We start from the raw sequence: 23,730 nt of genomic DNA on the forward strand, positions 1-23,730 counted from the left end.
GCCCTGGCCACTTGAGCCACAGCTGAGCCTTTTTTTTTTTTTTCCTTATAGCATAACTGTGTACATTAATGCAATCATGGGGTACAGTGTACTGTTTTCATATACATTTTGAAATACTCTCATCAAACTGGTTAATGTTTATTAGTATTTCAGAGAATAAAAGTCTAACAAGAAGAGTTGCTCTATGCTGGCTGTACAAATCTCACCAGGAGAGCCTTATGTAAATGATTCTCAAATATTAGTATGCATGAGAGTCACCTGGAGAACTTGTTAGACTCAGAGAGGCCAAGGTTCCACCCTGGACCTAGTGAACTAGAAATTACAGGGGTAAGACCTAAGCACCTGTATTTTTTCATCAAGCTCCCAGATGATTCTGATGAAATCCGCTGTCCTATTACATGACTAAAAAAGACAGGGCATTAACTCTTCTCTTTCCCTATTCTATTTTACTTTTCTATCCCCTATTTTATTTCCCTATTCTTTACTCTTCTATTTCCCTATTCTAACCTTGCCTTTTTGAGGGATGAGTATGAAGGAATTCTGCCTTAAATCTAAATACAGTATCTTTCTAACTCCCACTTATTCCTCTCACTACCCCCCTTGCACTTTTATGGATGTAAACAAATAGGCTGCAATAGTAACTACTCTGCAGGGTTACCCTATACTTTAGTCACTTCTGCCATAAAAATATATTCTTTCTTTTTTTTTGAGACTGGGTCTCTGTTGCCTAGGCTACAGTGTAGTGGCATCATCATAGCTCACTGCAACCTCAAAACTCCTGGGCTCAAGTGATCCTCCTGCCTTAGCCTTCTGAGTAGCTGGGACTATAGGTCCTTGCCACCACACCCAGCTAATTTATATATATATAATCTTTTTTTTGCAGTTTTTGGCTGGGGCTGGGTTTGAACCTGCCACCTCTGGCATATGAGGCTGGTGCCTTACTCCTTTGAGCCACAGGCGCCACCCTTTATATACTTTTTTATATGAAATTTTACTATTTTTTTGCTCTTAGGCTGGTCTTGAATCCCTGACCTCAAGCAACCCTCCTGCTTTGGCCTCTCAGAGAGCTATGATTATAGGTGTGAACCACCATGCCTTGCCCAAAAGAATATTCTTATACAATAAAAACCAGTAAGCAAGAGAATAGATTCCAGTGTTTAGAAAGAAAGCCATGTAGTCAAAGACAAACCTGTAGGCTGGTCACTGTGAAGTTAGCTATCAATCGGATGACCTCCGGGTAGTTTTCCACCTTTACCAATTCTCCCAGTTGATAGTTACTCTTCAATCGGGCCAGTAGTCTGCAGAACTCATGGTAATTGTTTGGGTCTGATAAACTCTGGCAACAGCACAGAAGAAAAATAAAATGTAAAATGTGGTTCACTATACTTCAAGAATGACATATATCTGGGATATGAGGGGAGGACGAGAAGAATCTAGTTTTTAACTTCTTGGCTGCAGGTTATAATTCAGAATATATTTGGATAACATTTAAAACATTTTTTAAAAAGACACTTTTATAAGGAATATTCACATTTATTATTTCTTCTATTCTTAATAATCATGATGTGAGATGGGATTATTAGCCTCAACTGACACAGAACCCAGAAAGAGCATACTACTTGCCTAAGGTTATAAAGCTGATTATGGGCAGAAAAGGGCACAACTAGAAAATCTAATAAAATTTTCATTTTTACATTTGTCAAACTGATCATTAAGCACAACTAACCTACAGTGGCAAAGTTATATAAATATTTCATATATATTATTACTATAATACATTTATTTACATACTGATATTTATATTAATGGATTTCATTATATGCTTATTATCAAATATTATTGATTTATCTACATATTATACTTGTATATTAAAATATGTTTCCTTCTACGTATGTCCCCCTATTAGCATATGAGGGCAGAGATTGTTTTGTTCACTACTGTATACCTGGCACCTAGTATAGGTGTTCAGTACAATTTGTTGAATGAATAAATGAATTTTTAAAGAGGGAAAGAACTGTATATATTTAACAATAAACTACTTTTATGTATTTTTCCCTAGTGTAGAGATGTGAGACTTTGAAAAAAGTATCTGCTGGCTGAATCTTTCAGAGTGAAAAAGAAAAAAACGGGAATGAAGTCATAGGATGAATATCTGAGAGAGAAGTATCTTCCTTCCCATATAAAAGAAGCCTTATATACTTTGATTATCAAGACATTAAGACATACTTTTGGCTCGGCGCCTGTGGCTCAAGTGGCTAAGGCGCCAGCCATATACACCTAAGGTGGCGGAGTCGAATCCCCAGCCTGGGCCCGCCAAACAACAATAATGGCTGCAACCAAAAAATAGCCGGGCGTTGTGGCGGGCGCCTGTGGTCCCAGCTACTTGGGAGGCTGAGGCACGAGACTGGCTTGAGCCCAGGAGTTGGAGATTGCTGTGAGCAGTGAAGCCATAGCATAGCACTCTACCCAGGGGGACAGCTTGAGGCTCTGTCTCAAAAAAAAAAAAAAAAGACATACTTTCCTTTTTTTTTTTTTTGCGGCAAGAGTCTCACTATGTCACCCTGGGTAGACTGTCGTGGTGTCAAAGCTCCTCACAGCAACCTCCAACTCCTGGGCTTAGGTGATTCTCTTGCCTCAGCTTCCCGAATAGCTGGGACTATAGGCACCTGCCACAATGCTCAGCTATTTTTTGTTGTAGTTGTCATTGTTGTTTTAGCTGGCCCAGACTGGGTTTGAACCCGCCAGCCTTGGTATATGTGGCTAGCGCTGTAACTACGGTGCTATGGGTGCTGGGCCAAGACATACTTTCAAAGAAAATGTAAACAACAAAACAAAAAATAGATAAATAAAAAAATGTAAATAAAAATAAAATTTAGATTCCTAAATTCTTGGGGGAATAATGACTAGCTCCTCTGTTTTTATTTTGCTTTATCAAAGTGATGTCTTTTCCTACAACTCCTGCTGGAGGATATAAGCTCCACTTTGGATTTGCCTACAAATATAGATGCACATATATCTGCCAAAGAATAACACAACAAATTGTTTTCTGGGATTTCTGCTAAGTGTGGCCTGGATGGAATTCCTTATGACTCATAATGGGTAGGCATATGATAATTGCAGACACATACACATTCTCAAAAAGCTTACCTGTGGATTTTCCAGTATTCGTTTAACACCATCAACGAGGTGAGAGAGAAACTTGGCCCTCTCTGCATTGTTAAACAAGGACCTTCTGACCGAGGCAATCTGTACCAAGCAGGATAATACCTAAAAACAGGGCACAACCCCGACCAACTGGTTAGACAGATGGTACAGCTATTTTCACCAAAACTTTCCCTCTCCTATAATATTCTTCTTTAGGATATGTGAAATACCTTTTTATAAAAAAGGAAAAAACACTAGATCCAAGCTGATCATAGCAAGTAGTTAAACTCAATGATTTGGAAATTCCCTTAGGTATTATTCTTTGACCACTTCAATGGTTTCTTTGATTCGTGCTAAGATGTATTTAAGGCTTAAAAGTATCAAGTGCTTTATGTTTTAAATAAAGCTGTAGGTCTAGGGGTTTTTTTGGTTTGTTTTGTTAAGACCTTTTGACTGGTCAGGGTTCACTATGCAATACTGTAACAAAATAACTACATCAGATCTGTGCCCTGAAAAAACGGCTCTCACACTGAAAACATTTCCCTCCCTGCCCCTCACTGGGCTAGACATTTATATTTTCTGTTTGCTTCTCCAGATCTACCTTCTATCCTTCTTCACTCTGCTGTTGACTTGGAGGCTGATCTTTGTGGAGGATAACAACCACGCTTTCCTGCCCTGTGGCTTCTAGGGGACTTAAAATAATGGGAAGTACCAGCAAATCAGAGGGCAGAGGTCCAGGCACTCCTCTCCCCACTCTCCAGTTGGTTATGGGGTGGCAGAGCTCTCATATAGGTTCAGGGTTTCCTTCACTTGCCATCTGAGGCTCCATAATGCCAGCCCCAGGGGTGTGCATTACCACTCCCTGTGGGAGTCCCTTAATTTTGTCAATACCTTTGCAAACGGCCCTTTTATTAATTACTCTCCCTAACTGCACTACCTTTTGCTATGGTACATTAATGCTACATAAGACAACACTGAATTCATGTTTTTACTAAAGCAAAGGTCTACAGTAAGTTGGAAAAGTACTACTGTAATGACCAGAAACTGGGTGAATAAACATGCATTACTTTACTGTGTTTTCTTTTTGTATGTTGTATATAACTGTAGATCAACAATCCAGAATACCAGACCAATGGTATTTTAGAACCTGTATGAATTTTGATTATTTAAGGTTATATATTGCTTTAGAGGAGAAATACATCATTCCGGATGGCTTTTAAATGTTATTCAGGATGAGTATGTAAATTAGCCTTCTAGTATAGTTTCTAGTTATCTATAACCTATGCCTGAGGGATCTTCTGAGTTAGGCAATCTTAATAGCTCAACTAGACAGTATTAGGTGAATAGCATAAAATCAGATATAACATGAAACCAAAGGAGATTGACCCCTTGTAGGAACTGGCCATCGGATAGGAATAGTAAGATTTTGTATTGCTAGAACCTTTAGGCTACAAACTAAATCTCAAAAGGCTAGATAACTTATCCTAGTATTTATATGCCTTATTTCTATGATTTTATAAAACAAAATGAACCTAAGGACCATTCATCATGATTCTACTTTCTGGAAAATAGGTTTGATTTAGAAACTGTGGTCCTGACTTACCAAAGGTGAAAATGAAGGAGGGATGGAATGATACAGGTCAAAAAACAGCTGCAGAGTTGAAGAATCTAAGAATGCTGGGGGGAAAAGAACATTAAGACATAGCTTTATTATGTGTGCATATTGCTACTGGCACACCACTGACTAAGTATCAGACAGCATTTCCTTCTGCTTACGTATCTTACAGAATATTCACTTCCTTAGAAAGTCATAAGCTAATAGGAGCTTTTGGGTTTACTGTTTTATAAAGTACTAATTTTAGCTCTTCTAAAAAACAGATTCATTCTTCTGATTCTCAGTGAACTTAAGACAATCCAAGTACCTCTGTCCACAGTAAGAATTTAAAATTTTATCCTTTTGAAACATAAAAACAAATATAAGCACAAGTTCTTTTGCTTCATTTTGTTTTTAAAGATAGATATTACTCTAAATAGACAACAAAAGTCTCTAGGCCAGTGGTATCTTAACCAGTGTGCCATGGCATACTGGTGTGCCATGAGGATCTTAGGTGCTCTGTGAAAAATTTAAGACAGTTAATTACATTATTTTTGAAAGAATTTCAAAGCACAATTAAGTATATTCTTTTTTTTTTTTAACTTTTTTTGATCAACATAACTTAAGTGTGCTGCGGAAATTTAACTATAGGTTCAAGTATGCTGTAAGATAAATAAGGTTGGAAAACCCTACTCTAGGTGATAATGAGAGATGAGATATATATATCTATTATTCAGTAAGGTAAACAGTTCTCCCATGCTGGAGAATCTAAGATTCCTCTAACAACCTCTCCCACACATTATAAAAATAGACATTAAAATTTTAAATTATCTCTCAGAATAAAACAAGGAGTTGCTAGTTCTTTAGATCATCCTATGGATGCTGTCACAGTTGAGTGGCAGACTATTTTATGTGGTGCATGTTCTCTGTTACCTGATCTCCAGCTGGTGGGAATTTGTACTGTACACAGGTCATCTGAGGACTCATCAGTAGATGTGCCAATGAAATCAAAATTTAGGCAGTTATGAGTGAGTTTGAGCAGTTGCATGAGCAAGCCATGTTGACTTTCATCATTCAAGTTTAGATTCTTTCCTGAAGCCTGTAAAAATTACCATATAATGAGCCCCAAATAATCACTTCTCTCTTCTTAACTTGCTGAGGCTCACAAAACAGCTGTTAAGCCAGAAAAGGAGGGCTATGCTTCAGCACAGTAAAATGTTTCCCCAAGATACTGTGGTTCTATCACCTTAGTGTTATTATAAAAATACCTAGCTCCTTATTTACTATTAAAACATATTTACTATGTAGTATAAAAATACAAACCTTAGGTATTTAAGCAAAGTCCCATTTTAACATTTATTCTTCACATAATGTAGACTTAATGGCCCTGGGAATTCTGAAACGATCTGGATGGGTGGCACTTCACTGGTGTGAAAGAGTCTAGTTATTTCTAGACAAGGCAGCATTAAACTGCGGAGGGAGTTTTGAGGAAGGTCTACACCCTGCCCACCTTCCTTCCTCTTTTTAACAACACCAAAAATTTTTCAAACCACAATTAAAATAAAATCATCACTGAATTTTATTTATTCACCTGTAGTGTCCCTGCAGACTATAGCTGAATACTGATCCATAGCTACTGTGACTGATTCCAAAGGTAGACCAGCTCTGTCTCAGTGCTGGTGAAATATTTATTCCTGGTATCACTATCAGTCCTTAGTTCTGTCAAGTTTTCCCTGCCAGGGGGTTTAAGGGATTTTGCCAGGCAGCTTGCCTAACCTGAGGATTATTTGGGTGAATTCTGAGGTAAAACCAAGCAACTGAGGAAAAAGATGGGTCTGATTAATTGGGATAACAAAGAATCCAAACTTGGTTTCTAAAACAACAACTGGGAAATATTGGAAAAAGAGGACAGAAACCCCCCAATGAGCAATAAGCCAGAGGCTAATCCCATTTAGCTTTCCATAGGGACAAAGCACTCAAACTTGGTGTTGAGCTCTTAGGTTAACATTTCTTTCTTAGTTTAACTCTATCAATAAATGAACTGAAACACCAACTTTCTATTTTAAAACAAGTAATTTCCTTATGTGATACTGTCTACCCCTTGAGGTTATTAAATCGAAATGGATGTTAAAAATTCAAAATCGACTTTCCCTTACAGATGTTGCTTGTTTATTTGCTGCTGTTGCTCAGCAGGGGACAGGGAGCCAGACTAGTTTTTGTATGCTAACAATGTAGTCTGAACCTGTTTTCAGAGCACTAAGAATCCAAACACCATAAAACTAACATGCTTTCACTCTGTACAGAAAGATTTTATGTGGTTATACACAATAAAAAAAACCCCAAGCAATAAAATTTTAAACTTGGTGGTAAACTAGATTCTTTTAAGCTAGGAGCATGGGATAAATGCTCACTCTTGCTCTGTACTTAGGGGGATAGATCTCAAATGGAGAAATTACAATACTTTTCTAACTTCAGTGGTCAACCTGACAAGTTTCTCCACCACTTCTGAGAAGTGTACTATGTAAAAGACAATGATGATTAAAGAGATGTATAAATTCCCAATGTGTTAGTTAGGAGCTAACATTTAACAAGTTTCTACCTATTACCATCCTTTCAAAACAAACTGGAAAGCATGATGCAAACTACATTCTCACCTGTTTTAGTAAATTGCAGGAAAGTGTGAAGATATCAAACAGCGATGAATCTCGAAAAGAAGAGGCTATTTTTCTGTGCTTGGTTAAAGGGTGGGTGGTGTCTGCCTGTGCAGAAAAAGAATAAACAAATGCAGAGGATTAACTACAAAAAAAATAATTTTTTTCACGAAGAGTTCAAATAAACTAGGAAGACTTCCAATAAAAGCAACATCAATAGAAAATACATTTTAAACATTTAAATTACGGTGAAGCCATTATCTAGTGCGAGGCTGCTAACAGCTAGCCAGAATGTTACTCTCTCTAGCTTATGGAGGAAAAACAAAAGCAGGCGTAAGTATCTCAACTGCAATTCTTATTTTCCTCTGCACGAAGGGAGGTAAAACTCCAACTGTTGGCAGACATTGCTAATAATTACTGTCATGTCATTTTGTAGTTTAGTCTCAAAACACAGTAACAAGGGTTGGATTTTGGTTGAAAAAAAAAACCCAAAAAACTTTAAAAACTCTTTTATTTCTTCATTATGCTCCCTGTTCCTAATACATAGCAAGCACTTCGTATGTGGAATAAAAGAATTTCTAGGTTGCCAAGGGTATTTTTAGTGTAACCATTTATTGAAAGCTTTAGTCTTCTATTCACAATCAATTTGTCCAAGGAGGCTCATTTTGTTTTTGCCACATTAAAGAGTACTGCAGCAAGATTTCTTACAATCAGGTCTTCTTTGATTATATTTCTAAATTCAGCTAGGAATAGTAACAGAAATATACTTCATGATTTAAATCTGACAAATAAAAAACGGTGGAAAATGAAAGTGATTTAGAGGTTCAAATATTCTCTGATTTTAGCTCCAGTCTTACTATGTTATCATAAATGTCTTAGATAATAAAGGTATTGTTAGACTATAAATTCTACATTATCTGTTATATTGATCATAGTACAGAGAATGATTGCATATTAATTATGTTACACATAATTTCATAATTTTCTAAGAAAGGCAAGTAAAGGGCGGTGCTGTGGCTCAGTGAGTAGGGCGCCGGCCCCATATACTGAGGGTGACAGGTTCCCACCTGGCCCCAGCCAAACTGCAACAAAAAATAGCTGGGTGTTCTGGCGGGTGCCTGTAGTTCACAGCTACTTGGGAGTCTGAAGCAAGAGAATCACCTAAGCCCAAGAACTGCAGGTTGCTGTGAGCTGTGATGCCACAGCATGCTACTGAGGGCGACAAAGTGAGACTCTGTCTCTAAAAAAAAAAAAGGCAAGTAAAATCTTGAAAACTTTTTTTTCTAAAATACCAACATTGATGTATTTTGTAAGGACAAACTTAAAAGGGGCTAATATTAAGCACGCAACCTCCATACTTAGTTAAGCCATGTTCTCATCTACTGCAGAGGTAACAGCAGTTAAATAGTTAGTTGTTAAGAACATAGCCTCTAGGGCCAGGAATGGTGGCTCACGCCTGTAATCCTAGCATTCTGGGAAGCCAAGGCGGGTGGATTGCTTGAGCTCATGAGTTTGAGACCAGCCTCAGCAAAACTGAGATCCTGTCTGTACTAAAATAGAAAAAATTGAGGCAAGAGGACCACTTGAGCCCAAGAGTTAGAGGTTACTGTGAGCTATGACGCCCCTGCAATCTGCCCAGGGCAATAACTTGACACTCTGTCTGAAAAAAAAAAAAAAAAGAACATAGCCTCTAGAGCAGTGGTAGTCAACCTTCCTATTGCTGCGAGCCTTTAATATAGTTCCTGTGGGTCATGACCCACAGGTTGAGAAGAGCTGCTCTAGAGTAAAATTTTAAATGTTTAAAATACTGTTGCTTATAACTGTGAAACCAGAGGCAAATTATTTAACCTTTTGTGCCTGTTTCCTTATCCAGAAAATAAGAGAACAGCATAGGAATCACTCCAAAGTGTAAACTATTATTATTGTCACAATTACTCATCACAGAGGAGACTCCATGTGACAGAAAGCACAATACGGACTCTGGATTTTAACAGGCCATAGGCCAATACATTTAAAATGGCAGCTGAGGCAAGAGAATCACTTAAGCCCAAGAGTTGGAGGTTGCTGTGAGCTGTGACACCTTGTGACTCTACCAAGGGTGACATATTGAGACTGTCTCCAAAAAAAGGCACCAATTTAGAGTTAAAATTTCTCAGGGTTAATCAAATTGTCTGCATAATTATGAGCAATAGCAACAGTAATGCTAATATAATTAATATGCTGACAAGGGAGAGATGTTACAAGTAATGTTAGTGCTGGCCTGTCTAATAATTAAAAATTTTAGTGGGATACAAAAGTAAATGATGGAAAAAATAATAGCTAGAGCCAAAGAAAACCACTGGTATTTCCTCTGTAGCATGGTGTGACACTGATGACTAAAAAGTTAAGTGGTAGTTAGCAGAATGTTTCAGCAAAATATTTAATGGTAGCATATGGGAACTGATTTTTAAATGAGAATGATACATAATGTACAAAGGAGCAGAAAAGGCACCCAAACGATGCTGGTTCCACTTTTATAATCCCTTTCTTAGAGAGTTTAGCAAGGAAGTTATTTCATTATGGTTTTGACTTAGTAACACCATTCTCATCTCTAAAATGAACATTAATTCTGAGGGTGAAATATTCTGGAGACAGAAGGGGACCAGCATTAAAAATGAGGTAGGCTGAACTTACAGAGGAAAACCCAATGGAACTATTTTGTTTCAAAAGGGCATTAATCACTTACCGCAAAAGCACACAACTGCCAAAAAAGATCATCCCACACAAAGCAGAAAACACCAATACTAAGAAAAAATATTGCACTTACTTCAATGAGGAAGGCTGTAGCACTTACTTGATTAATTTCATTGGTTAGCTGAGATAAAATTGTGACACCAATGATGCAGTATTCAACACTATCCTAGTTAAAAAAAAAAAAAGTAAGGTAGAAAGAATTAGCACGTGCACTTGATTTTGGCATTTGGAATGCACTCATACTTTCAAACAGATTTCCTGTACCACTAATAAAACTGCGTAGACAAGGCAGTAAGGAATTTATAGCTCAAAACTGTTACTTTGGCAGACATAAAACCTAACTGCCATTAAGAAAGACTGATAAACCACCTTCATCAAAATTAAAAACTTTTATAATTTAAAAATTCCAATAAGCATTATAGCATACACATTAAAAAAGATAAACTTCAAACCATACTCATAAGGTAAATGACAAATGGGTAGCACAATTTACAAGTAAGAAGGCAGCAAAAATCCAAGAGAAAATATATGTAAGATAGGAGATACCAATTAGTTTTACTTATTACACTGGAAAAATAATACAGTTTAGCTTCCAGGGCTGACGTATAGAAAAGCAAGCACTTTTACAAACTGTTGGTGGAACAAATAAATTAGGTATAGTCAGGCATTGCTTAATGACAGGGATCTGCTCTGACAATGCATGGGTAGGCAACTTCATCACTGTACATTGTACTTAAATAAACTAGATGGTGGAGCCTACTATACACCTAGGCTATGTGGGGTATGGCCTTTTGCACCTATGCTACAAACCCATACAGCATATTACTATACCGAGTACTACAGAAAACTGTAACACAATGCTAAGTGTTTACATATCCAAACACAGAAAAGGTAATGTGTTGTACTATGATGGCTGCATCACTAGGTGACGGGAGTTTTTTAGCTCCATTATCATCTTGTAGGGCCAGTGTCATATATGCCGTTTTGTTGCTGGCCAAAACATCATTATGCAGTGTACATATATCCTTTGACTGAAAAATTCCTTAGAAACACATTTATTCAAAATATGACAAAAAAATAGTTAGGTGTTGTGATGCATGCCTGTTGTCCCAGCTACTCTGGAGGCTGAGGTGGGAGGAATGCCTGAACTAGGAGTTTGAGGCTATAGTGAACTATAATTTTATGACTGTAATGACTGCAGCACTGTACTTCAGCTGGGGTGACAGAATATAAATCTCACCAAAAGAAAAAAAAAAGCATGCACTGTGATGTTCACTGAAGTATTTATTTAGCAGCCAAAATACAGAAACAAAGTAAATGCCCATCTATAAAGATTAGTTAATTAAATTATAGTATTTTATCTTGGAATAGTATGTAGGCATTCAAAAGAATGAGGCAGGGTTTGTTTGTGCTGACAAGCAAACACTCCCAAGACATATAGGGTTAAAAAGATGCAGAAGAGGATATATCAAATAATTCTACTTGGTGTAATTTTCAAAAATAGATAAGGGCATAAATAAGTATATATACGTTGCTCTCCCCATTCCTATTGTATTAAATAAATTCATCCTACCTGTAAAAACCTTGTGACGTCTGTGATTGCATTTCTGAAGACATAATCATCCTTCTGACAATCAAACCAGCCCAGTTTTGTGATTCTGGCATATAACTGAATAAGTGCTTGTGTCACGAAAGTTGCCAACTTTGGCCGGGTGGCAAGGTAGTTAAGCACATAGTTCCCTATAAAGCAAAACCAATCCATATACTAGAAAGCTCTGACATTTAAACATGCTAAATGGTATACTTAGCAATGGTAAAATGGTATATTTAGACTATTTGTACCCTAAGCTCTTTTAATTCTTGAAATGGGACTTCAGATTTAAGATTAGTAGGCTTTTTAATTCAGAATTTTATTCACAATGAAGAATTTGAAGTATAGCAGTCTTGAATTTACCCCTACATAACTAAATAATGTGGTCTACCAAGAATTAAAAATCCTTAACAATGTTTTACTTAGTTATTAGTGGCAGTAAAGACTGAAAGAAATCTGACAAGAAAAGGGATGATTTAAGCTTTATTTAGAAATAATTGTATTGGGTCCTTTTCACTTTCATAAGACCAAAATTCTGGGGGGAAAACCTGGATTCTAGATATTCTGTATGATTCTCAATGTCAACATTTGGTATCAAACAAGCACCCCAAGTCAGATATTGCCAGGACACCATTAATCAAACTAATCTCTTCAAGACAGAACAGTAAATTCTCTACTTACGAATATCTATTCGTTGTTCCAATGGTAGGGGGTTGTTTGTGCGTGATACAAGCTTGGTAAGGCATGTAGCTGCCAGTAACTGGGAGTAAGATGACTGTGGAAAGAGGGAGAAAAGGACTTAAAAAAATTATATTGAATAAGTTAATCACAAATTTTCTTACTTCAAGGTCTGTGCTCAGATTCAAGAAAAGGGAGTCAGTTTTCTATATTTAATCCTCAGGATTTTGGAAGGTCTTTGCTCTGAGGAAAAATGAACCCCACATAGCATGAGTGAGGCAGTCATGAACAAGGGGCAAGATAAAGTGAATGGCCTGATGAAATGAATCCAATGGGATGTCTGCTTCATTCTGAGGGACTAAAACTAGAAGGCATCTTTTCAGAAAGATATCAAATCCTTAGGAAGAAAGAATCTCTTCTCTCATTTAATCCAAGAAATTTCCTCCCCTCAATATCTGTTAAAATGTTTCACCTCAAAATATTCCTATAGTATAAGAGAAAAAAAAAAAAAGGAGAGAGAGAAACATTAGAGGGAACCATCACATTATGCTGTATCTTTAATCCCTAAGTTAGAGCTTTCCATCAGCACAGCTATCAATCAGCTCTAGTGCTGGGAAATAAACTTCATTAACAATTATTTGTGAAAAAGAAAAAATTATGCCCTAAGCAATACAATGGCACCATCATATTCTCATATCTGGCTTTTAATGAATTTTAACCTTATGGACAATTAAAGCATTCCATTTGATCATAATACATATGAAGAAACTAAGAATTCATCCATGTTATTCCTCTTACATTATATGATATCATACAACAGGAACAGATTCAGAACTATTAAAAAAATTAAGTAAGGGTCAAGGATAATTTTCCATAAAAGTTCTTAGCACAGTAGGAGACTCATGTGTGTTTGTTTTACATAATACTACCAGTTATGAAAATTTAAGATTAAGGAAAAAAAATCTAAATCTAGAAAAGTGACTACGATAAGTGATTTTTATTCAACATACCTCAATATAATTTATATTGATTTATTAAAAGAAATGTGTCAAAGCATTAATATGTAAGAGAGGTTACTGTAATTATAGTATACAATATATATATGTAAGTAGTTTTTACATACTTACATTACATTGGAATTATATTTCCAATAAATCTACCAAGTCACTAAGAAGTCAACAGAAAGGTTAAAAGGTAAGAATCCACCATAATTAAGTGATTTTAGTATTAAACCAGTCCTATTTTCTTCCTACTTGCTGAATATCGATAGTGAAGAGCCGGAGTTAATAGTGTCAGAAATTATACTGTGGGTTCCAGGGGGAGTCAGCTGGAAGAGCTAGCTGTATGTCTCCCATAAGAGAAGTGTAAGTGGATCAACCCAAAGACCAAGTGATTTAAAAAATATATATAAAAAATTCAACATGCAAAACATAGGACAGACTACTTACATGATCTCTGACTTTGACTTTGTATTGTTCAGACAGCAGGAAAAAGAATTAGATCTCTCAGCTACTAAGGTACAATTTTAGCCAACTATAATTTGTTCTATTATGTAAAAATATTGTAATAATAGTAATGAAAATTCAAGAATGAAATCTTCTAGAATTCTACCCTCTATTTTTTTCAGATTTCATTCCAATCTTAAGTACTTTTTGGAAAGTAAATTTTTAGGGATATGCGGTTGTTTGGGATATAATAATGTAATTATCACTTCTGTTTTCACCTTTCCCACACTTGTAACAATAATGGCTATTTGTATTTTTTTCTTGGTGTCTTCCCTTTTATCTGTGAAACAGTATAGTACAGGTAAGCCTGTATGAGCATTAGGAAAGTTGTCTGAGCATTAGCAAAAAAAGGAGGACTGCCCTTGATTTCATCACTTTGATGAAAGAAGGCTAATACTTGCAGCTACTAGCTTGGTTGGATTTTTAGTCTCTTGATGCTCTTTCATGGTACCCTGGTGAGATCTTACCCTTCCCTTAGACCTCCTTCTCACCAAAAATAGTAATTTTATCAAATTATATCTTATTCGAAGCATTATTTTAATTACAGCAATGCAGTTCTTAAGCTGGAGGAGGTTCTAATTCCATTTTAAATACTACATTGTGTAATCTTTATTGTAAAGGTCATTTTTCCCTGAACTTGGCAATAAGCAGCAGCTATGACAGAGAGGAGGAAAAAACACTAAGAATGAGAAATTTTGCAAGGTGACAAGAACTTTGGATACAAAAGGTCATTTATATACAGCTCTGTCTTCTGGTAAGGATAAGAGATGGCACTTAAATGTAAACACAGAAAACAAGCCTCAGAAATTTGATTTAAGATGAAAAATGGCAGGACAGAAATATATGCTCAAAGATTTTCCTGATGAGGCCATATAGCCTTTCTTGCCAACCTGGCAGGTATGGAGCTTTTCAAAAGTGAAATCAAGGAGGCAGGGACACCGAGAAAAATCAAGGAACAGAGATTAGCCTAATCTATCCCTAAAGTTAGAACGGAATACCATTTCCTCAGCCTCTAGTATCCCACAGCATTTTTAAAATCTTACGTACACTTCCTCTTTCGAGAAGTAGCTGGCACTTGCTCAGGCAATCGGGGCTGTTGGTAAATTCAACCAAGGCTTTCTCTGCCTGGAGTCGAGTGGTTGTATCTGTTGTTTCATACAGCTGTTTGCACAGATTTTCTAGTTGGGCCAGGCTCTGCAAAAGATCAGTGAGGAGAGAAATCCGTCCAGCTTACTACAGACGCAAGAAACTGCTCAAAATTATAGTGAAGAGAAAACTACTTTTCAACTCCAAAGAGAACCTGGGTAGTCTTTATTTAATAAGAACCATTTGTAGCTCTCTTCATCTGATGCACTGTCAGAAAAATGATAGAATGATTATAATATCTATCTACTTTTCAGTCACCCTCTTGGAGATCAATCACAAATAATAGATTTTTTCCCCCTTGCAAATACCTATCCTCCTAAGCCTTTCCAAAAGGCTTTTAAATAAAAATTCAGAATTTACTTATTCTGCCATCATTTAAAAACTCTACAATACTACAGTCACCACTGCTAAAATTAAGCACATAAACACATGACATAAGTGCCACATATATCTTTACACAGTTTAAAATATTTTCCCTTTGTGTAGTAGATATTAGCTTATAATGATGTATATGTGTAAAGATGGTCAGCTCTACAAGAAAACCTCTATGAGAAAGCTTCAGAATATATGTACGCACCTTCCTCCCTGGATCCCTCATGTCTAAAGTTCACCAGACTCTTCTGTTGTACTTTAAACTCTTACTTCGGTTTCACATTTAAAGGGTCTAAATAAATTCAACCGTAGCATATGCTCACTCACAGATAAGATAAGGGAAACACCCCAAGCAAACCCTTCTCTCCAAATCTTGAACCAGCTCCAGAGAGGCAGGGAGGGGTGTCTGGGTGTACGCTTTGGTCAAAGAAGCCAAAGGGATGCGAAACCACTTCCACCTAATGTGGTGGTTAAAGGCAGAGGAAAGGAACTAGTTAAGACTACACTTACCCATCAACTTTCACTGACTGAATAGGACAATAAACATTTGTTACCCTTTAAAGAAAAAGTTTGGACTTTATGAAGAAAGTGGAGCCTATTTTCACTAGTAGCATGTAAGATTTGGTTTAAATAGTTTTAGGAACTCTACTATTAGAAATTGACAATTCTGACAAGAACAATAATACTAATAATTAAACAAATCAACCTGTGTAAATTGCCTAAAATATATTACACAGATAGTCTACCGCAGGCTTTTCATTATTACTTTATTTCCTTATGTTGTGACTTTATAAATCACAGCTTTCCCACTAAGCAGGAAAGCCCATAGGGCAGGATTCCTATTTTGTTCAATCTGATAAAGAAATTTCCAACATTAACCTAAAGGAAACCAGAAAGATGAATACTGGCGTTCTAAGATTGTAAGTCTCACTTCAGAGAGCCCCCGAAAGAACAAAAACAACAAGCCTGCCCTCAAAGCAAAACAAACAAACCTTCCTTCAGAACACCTTGGGACTCTGATTAGGTTTATGTTTAACTTGTTTCTCTCTAACTTCCAGGGGTCCCACTTAACTAATTTCTTCCATCTAAAAGCACAGAGAAAATTGCAGTTGCAAAGTCAGATCTTAAACATAAAGCTCTCTATTAGTACCTGATTTTTCCACATGGCTTGTAAACACAAGAAATAGCACACAGGGCCTATTACATATATCCCATAAAATACATGTAAAAGTCATTTTTATGTTTGGCAGTACTTGGCTCAAGACCCTACCGAAAACTGAATCAGTTTAATTATAAACACCACATTCCTAAGCATGGGATTAAATCTCCTTCACCAGGTTTTGTTTCAACACTGAAGTCTAATTTTCCCCTTTCTATAAAATGATTCACTTAAAAGAACAGGAGCAAATTAAAAAAAAAATAGGTAACATGGAAAATATCACCAGCAGGACACTGTAACTAAAATGAAAGGCAGCTATAAACTCTGCTATCAGGTACAAGGCAGCAGCAGCTGCCTCATAACCTCTGCAGCCATCACACGCTTAGAGCTTTCCCACCTCCTGAACAGACACTGCCTCAACAGTCCTGCTGCTTAAGGCATAATGATGCTCCTCAAAGTGTGATCAATCAGTTCCCACAGCTCCCCCACTGCAACTCTTGTTTATGTTTATTACAACAAAGCTGTTCACATGATGATGGCTAAGCATCTGTCACAGGTAGTTCCTTACCACTAAAAACCTAAATGCAGGTTATGGTGGCTTTTTTGTTGCTGTTATTTTGTTTTGATTTGCTTTAATTTAGCAGACAAAACATACTGCAGGGTAAGTCTGGTAATGAGTTCTTAGCTCAGGAAACAAGACTGTTTCAAAAAACAAAAAAGTAATTTGACCATTTACATAGTTTGAAAAACTATAGCTATAGCTATACTTCTTTGTTTCCACAAGAAGAAATGAGGAACAATTTTATTTTCTTAATTAGTGGCAACATCGAAAAATTTTATAAGGTCATTTTATTTGGGTTGTCCATACTACCCATGGAAGGAGAGAGAACTGAGATGCTTACATTTAGGCTTCTTTGGTTACTATTATTTCCAAAGAAAACCTAATGATGAGGTTATTCTGAATATTTTTGGGGGGCTAGCATGAAATAATTTATCCTAGACAATTATTTGATTAGTATTAAAACTATTACTTCACACTGGGTGGCAAACAACATGTCAGAGCATTCTCTTTTGCATGGTAACACTAAAGTTCAACACTTTCCTGTTCTCCAGTTATTAAGGGCATCTAGTATGTGATGTTACTTTGGTCACAGAAAAGCCTCTAGAGAAGAATGTCTATTTTCTGTTCTGGAGATTGCCAAACCTATAATCCACAAAAAAAACTTTCACCTGGTCTCACTGAAGGAGAAAAGGACATTTGGGCAAATACTTTATGAAACTGGAAGTTGATGTTCAACTAGCAAAGTATTGCTTTAGTATTAGCAATTCAAGACAACTCCCAAACCTAGAACCGGACTGATTCACCAACAATAATCTCTATGAAGGTATTAAAAGACTGTATCTTCTTTAATATTTAGTACCATTATTTTATGCAGTCTATTCAACTTAAAGAAAATCTAGCCATTTCAATATAAGGTACTATTTGTTGAGACTACAGACCTCAGGATGTAATGATTCACCTGACATGTTGCCTCTGGTTTATAGGAAAATCATGATTTTGTTTGTACATTAGAGGTTATACTACTCCACAAAGTAGAGTATCTTGGAATTTGCTTTACTTAATTTGGGTAATATTGCTTTTTAAGTGCCTAATAGTATATACTTCTAAATTAGTCTAACTGCTTTAGAAAAAATACACTTGGGAGATTTCCAATCAGAGACCAGAACACTGGCTTTTAGGAAGGACTCAGTGACAGTCGTGCAGAGTGCTGAACTAGAACAAGAATAACCCCTGGAGGATTGATCAGTCAAGTCTGAAGGTCTTCTATAGGGCACATTCTGAACCCAAATGCCACCTGGCCATCAGAGCAAAAGCTGTCATCATATTACAAAGTGTAGGCACAATCCAGAGAAGTTCTAATGAAAACAGAGTATATTTAATAATTTTGTAGCTAAATTTTCATAATTAGGATGCCTCAAATAAAAAAAAAAATCACTGACAAATCGAGCCATGTTCAGCTCCTTCATAAATCCCATTTACTTAGATCCCTCTAGTTGGACTTTTTCTGTGTACTAGGATCTATTGTGTATTTTTTTTTTCCTTGAGACAGAGCCTCCCGCTGTCGCCCTGGGTAGAGTGCCGTGGCATCACAGCTCACAGCAACCTCCAACTCCTGGGCTTAAGCAATTCTCTTGTCTCAGCCTTCCAAGTAGCTGGGAGTACAGGTGCAATGCCTGGCTACCCGGCTATTTTTTTTTTTTTTTTTTTTGGTGGCTGTAGTTGTCATTGTTGTTTGGCAGGCCTGGGGCTGGATTTGAACCTGCCAGCTCTGGTATATGTGGCTGGCACCTTAGCCACTTGAGCTATAGGTGCTGAGCCAAGGATCTGTCATGCTAAGTAAATTAAAAGATGCACACTGAAACTTACCAAAAAGTGAACCATTTTAAGGACCTAGAAGGTTAATAAAATTGACATACCAATTACTCAGTTTTTCTTTTTTTTTTTTTTTTGCAGTTTTTTGCCCAGGCCCGGTTTGAACCCACCACCTCCAGTATATGGGGCCAGTGCCCTACTCCTTTGAGCCACAGGCGCCATCTCGTCCAATTAGGTTTTTAAAAGTTTATTCCATGAGACATTTTTTATTGTCAATAATGAGCATTCCATTATTATATATAAGATAATAATAACTCTTAAAAATCCAGTAATAACAATTTTTGTTAAGTTATAAAAGCAAGTGGTAAAACAGAATGAAGAATACATTATAATTTGTGATATATGTTAATAAATTTATAAAAGAAAATCAAGATTAATGCAAACCAAATGATTATCCATAGGAGATAAAATACTGAGTTTTCAATTTCTATGTTACACACTTTTGTATCTTTTGAGTTTTTGAACACAACCATATATTACTCTATAAGCAGGGAAAAATTCACAACCATACAATGTTTTAAAAGGGCAATTTAAGCTACCTTCATTTCCTAAGTTAACACAGAATTCTAATAAGTAGCATTGTACTAACAGCTGATTCTGTTACCAATCAAAACTTGTAAAATAAATCCATAAACCCCCAAAATCTATTGCAAAGACTAATTTTTTAAAAAAAGATGTTTGTGTTTATTACCACTTCTGTTTCGTTCTTTCTTAACAATACTGGTAGTTTAAATGGCCTGAAAAGAACACTCAAGGTTTCCCCATGTTTATGAAGTTGATTTGGAAGGCTGAGTGGGCCAGTCATTTTGGGCCTACATATACAAGCAGATCTCTCAGCACCATCTACTGTGGTGGAGTCCATGGAGGAAGTTAGTGCTCTGAACAAGAATATTCATAAATGCAAACTTTTTTTTTTGAGACAGAGAGTCTCACTTTGTCACCCTTGGTAGATGCCGTGGTATTGTAACTCTTGGGCAACATCCAACTCTTGGGCTTAAGTGATTCACTTGCCTCAGCCTCCCAAGTAGCTGGGACTACAGGCACACCACAACGCAAAGGTATTTTTTTAGCAACAGGGTCTTGCTCTTGCTCAGGCTGGTCTCAACCTGTGAGCTCAGGGCAATCCACCTGCCTCGGTCTCCCACAGTGCTAGGATTACCAGCATGAGCCACTACCAGCCGAGCCCGAACTATATTTTTAAAATAAAGTTTAAGAAAAAAATTTACAAACTCAAGAGCAAAATACCTGATGTACCTTGCAAGAAAAATATCCAAATGACCAATAAGCAAATTAAAAGGTATGCAATCTCAATAATCACCAGGAAATATAAATTTAAACCATGTTAAAATGACTTAAATGAAAAAGCCATGATCAAGTGCTGGTTAAGAAGTGCAACAGCTGGAACTCATACGCTGCTAGTGAAGTCAGAATTGATTCAAATACATTGGAAAACTGCTAGTATCTATTAAAGGTGAACATATGGATGCCCCATGTCCCAGCTGCTATTCTACTCATAGGTATATAACTAATAAAGATTTGTATTAAGTTCATAAAAACCAACCAACAAAAGAATCTCCCCCAAACGTGTGCAAGAATATTCATGGCAGCACTAAATGTAATAGTTCCCAAATGAAAAACCAAGCATCCATCATTAGTTTTATAGGTAAATGTTTTATTTCTTAATCTGTGTGCTAGTTACCCAGGCATGCCTACCTTGTGAAAATTCACTGAGTTTGTGTATTTTTATTATTTATGAATTTTTCTGTATGGATGGATGAATGCCACAGTTCTCCCAAAATTCTCCACATATTTATTATTTTCTAATACTAATATAAAAGAAGTTCATCAATAACCCACAACTGCGTTTCAGATTTAGGATGATTCAGTTTTATATCAATCAGTTCATGCTTTTAGAACCATGACTCCCATTAGTTTCTCAGGAAAGAACTAAGGTTAAGACTTTGGATGTATTTCAGGACAGTCTATTTATTTCTAAAAGTATTAAGAGGAACTTGAGTAATGCTTTTTGGATACAGATGCTGTGTAATGTGTACAGCTGTAAAACAAGATAAAATGCATATTTTTAGCAAGCGATAATGCTATGTCAGAGCCCTGTGTGCATTAGATAAGGGTGACAAGACGGCTAACATATGAGACTGCAAAAGTTTACATTTCACCTCAAAATACTAATCAATTCTAACTGGTCATAAACACTAATATGTGGCCTAAACAAATGTCAACAAATTACTTCATAAAGTAAACAACTAGATTGACTATGCCTAGCCACTTGATGGTTTACTGACTACTGAAGTTTCACCCAGCAACATTCATGTAACCTGTCACTAGAAACTGGTTTGGTTCCTTGTCATTGTCCCTAATGGCGCAGAGGAATGAAATCTGTAGCGTAAGATGAATCCTCTGAAGCAGAGGTTTCAATCTGGCAGTGTGAAACTGGTCCAGACATTTTTTGGTTTCTGTCTTGCAGTGTGGTTTTGAAGTTTTGACAGTTGCCAATATTTCATAGTAACATCTGGTTTTCTAGCTTCCTACGAAAATTAGAGCCTCTGAAAACACTGGACCTGCATTTTGAAGTGTCACCGGTCAGATGACGCTGAGGGAGTGCTTCCCCTGGCAGGCTTTCTCCAGCTTCCCACCAAGACCAGATGACTGCAGACAGTTTTCTCCCTCTGCTAGCTCTCTGGCAACTTTGTCTTCTGTCAGTGGTTCACTCCAGAATGTCAAACTTAAAAGCTACTGAGCATAACCTGCAACATATCCTGGCTTAATGGATACTAACTCTTCCCCAAATTTGGCAAAACAATCTTTTGAGTACAGGGGCTACATGAAACTTAGGTAGAGAAAAGAAAGAGAGTCAGAGTAAGCAATATGGATACTGGTCTTAGCAACTGTGTGAGTTTGGGCAAGTTAATTTCCAGGAGCATTAGTCTTCTCATGTGTAAAGTAAATGAAATGGGCTTTATTATACCATGTTTAAAAGACAGCTCCAAAATTCTTTGATTATGATAAAACTATTCTTCCTATTATAATTCTATAAATCAGAATGAAAAGTAAACAAATATTAAAATGAAAAAGCTCATGAAAACAAGAGTCAGGACAACTTTTTTTTTTTTTTAAACTTAATACTCACATCCCTGTCACTGTAGCAGAGGATCTCTACCCACAATTTCAGTGACTTAGCAGAAGGAACAAGGGGTCTTTTGGAGTTAAGATTCAATAGGGTAATGACAAATCCCAACTCCCTCATCTACTGTGGGAATATGAATAAGTTACTCAAGTCTCTTTGGTAGAAATAACATCTTCCCAAGGTTGTAAAAGTCATTAAGATAATGTATGTAAACTGCTAATGACTGAGTTTATTACTGGCTAAATATACATCATTATAGATTACACTGTTTACTAAAAACTTCTGGAGAAAAGCAGCATTTATATATGCATAAAAAGTCTCCATTGTTTCTTCTAAAGGGATTATAAATGCCCTTTCCCTGGAGGGCCAGGACACTGGGGACAGAATATACTTGATCCTCATTATTTGTATATTCTTTTTTTTGTGAATTCACCTACTTGCTAAAATATACCTGTTAACACCCCAAATCAGCATTTGCTCATGGTGCTTTCACAGTTTCTCATGGACATGCACAAAGTTGAAGAATTTTAGTCACTTCACTCACACATTCTCAACTGAGATTGAACACTATGATACTCTAACTTCTTTCAGTTCTCACACTGTGAACAAGTATAAATTTCTTTTTGCATTTTATCTAATTCCATGTTTTTTGCAGTTTTGTCCTTTTTGTAGGTGATTCCATTGCTTAAAAAAGCACAGTGTTCCTAATTACAAGAAGGCTGTGATGTGCCTTATGGAGAAATTGTGCTAGATAAGCATCATTCAGGCAAAAGTTATAATGCAAAATTTTGGCCATGTGTTTAATGCTAATAAAACAATGACATATATAAATATGACAACAATGACAAATATAAATAAAGTGTCTTTAAACAGAAATACAAAACAAACTTATGTGTTTATTGGTTGATGAATATGTGACCAGAGGGCAGGTACCTACCCTGTATTTCCCCGAGGAGCAAAGGGTTAGTATTTACTACTTCAGGGTTTTTGGTGACTTTATGGAACATAACTATAAGAAATTATGAAAATCACTTGCATTTCTGGCATCAGTAGGTGGTTCAGAAGATATTTTCCCCATAGAAACATAACTGTATGTACTGCCACTGTTTAAAGGCATTTGTTCAAATAGAGGTATTTATTAATCTATACAACTTACATACTAATGTCTGTACTATTGTCACAAATTTTTGTACAATTATCTCAAGTTTGCTGAAATTGCCATTTATATTAACCATATGTATTGTGACATTAACGAACACTGATGCACACACTGGATTTGAAAAGGACAAGAGGGTTTCTGGCATACAGTAGGAGCTTCATAAAAATGTCTTAACATTTAGATAAACCTAACTCTTAAAAAGCTTCTAAAGGGATTTTGGGTTAAAATGGCAGACTGACCACACATCTCATTTTGTTCCCTCCCAAACATGACTAAAACAGCACTAAAGGTTCACTGAGGCTCAGCGCCTATAGCTCAACGGGCTAGGGCGCCAGCCACGTACACCTAAGGTGGCGGGTTCGAATCCCCAGCCCGGACCCGCCAAACAACAATGACGGCTGCAACCAAAAAATAGCCGG

At 36.6% G+C, this 23,730-nt stretch overlaps 1 protein-coding gene across 2 annotated transcripts in view; it reads right to left on the reverse strand.

Annotated features, from left to right (window-relative positions):
• XPO7 (exportin 7) overlaps positions 1–23,730 on the reverse strand; it is an 84,060-nt gene that overhangs the window by 24,270 nt on the left and 36,060 nt on the right. Inside the window, exons 2-10 of one of the 2 annotated variants that reach the window (XM_003793991.3) lie at positions 14,944–15,090; positions 12,395–12,488; positions 11,696–11,862; positions 10,223–10,288; positions 7,393–7,497; positions 5,672–5,837; positions 4,748–4,821; positions 3,148–3,267; positions 1,190–1,336 (exon numbers count right to left, since the gene is read on the reverse strand). In XM_003793991.3, coding sequence (XP_003794039.3) covers positions 1,190–1,336; positions 3,148–3,267; positions 4,748–4,821; positions 5,672–5,837; positions 7,393–7,497; positions 10,223–10,288; positions 11,696–11,862; positions 12,395–12,488; positions 14,944–15,090 — 1,086 coding nt within the window. Of the gene's footprint in view, positions 1–1,189; positions 1,337–3,147; positions 3,268–4,747; positions 4,822–5,671; positions 5,838–7,392; positions 7,498–10,195; positions 10,289–11,695; positions 11,863–12,394; positions 12,489–14,943; positions 15,091–23,730 lie in introns of both variants that reach the window. The other variant, XM_023515550.1, reaches the window with a different exon arrangement.

This window comes from Otolemur garnettii, unplaced genomic scaffold (assembly GCF_000181295.1).
Source record: "Otolemur garnettii isolate 467f Iridium unplaced genomic scaffold, OtoGar3 scaffold00074, whole genome shotgun sequence".
NCBI classification, from domain to species: domain Eukaryota; kingdom Metazoa; phylum Chordata; class Mammalia; order Primates; family Galagidae; genus Otolemur; species Otolemur garnettii.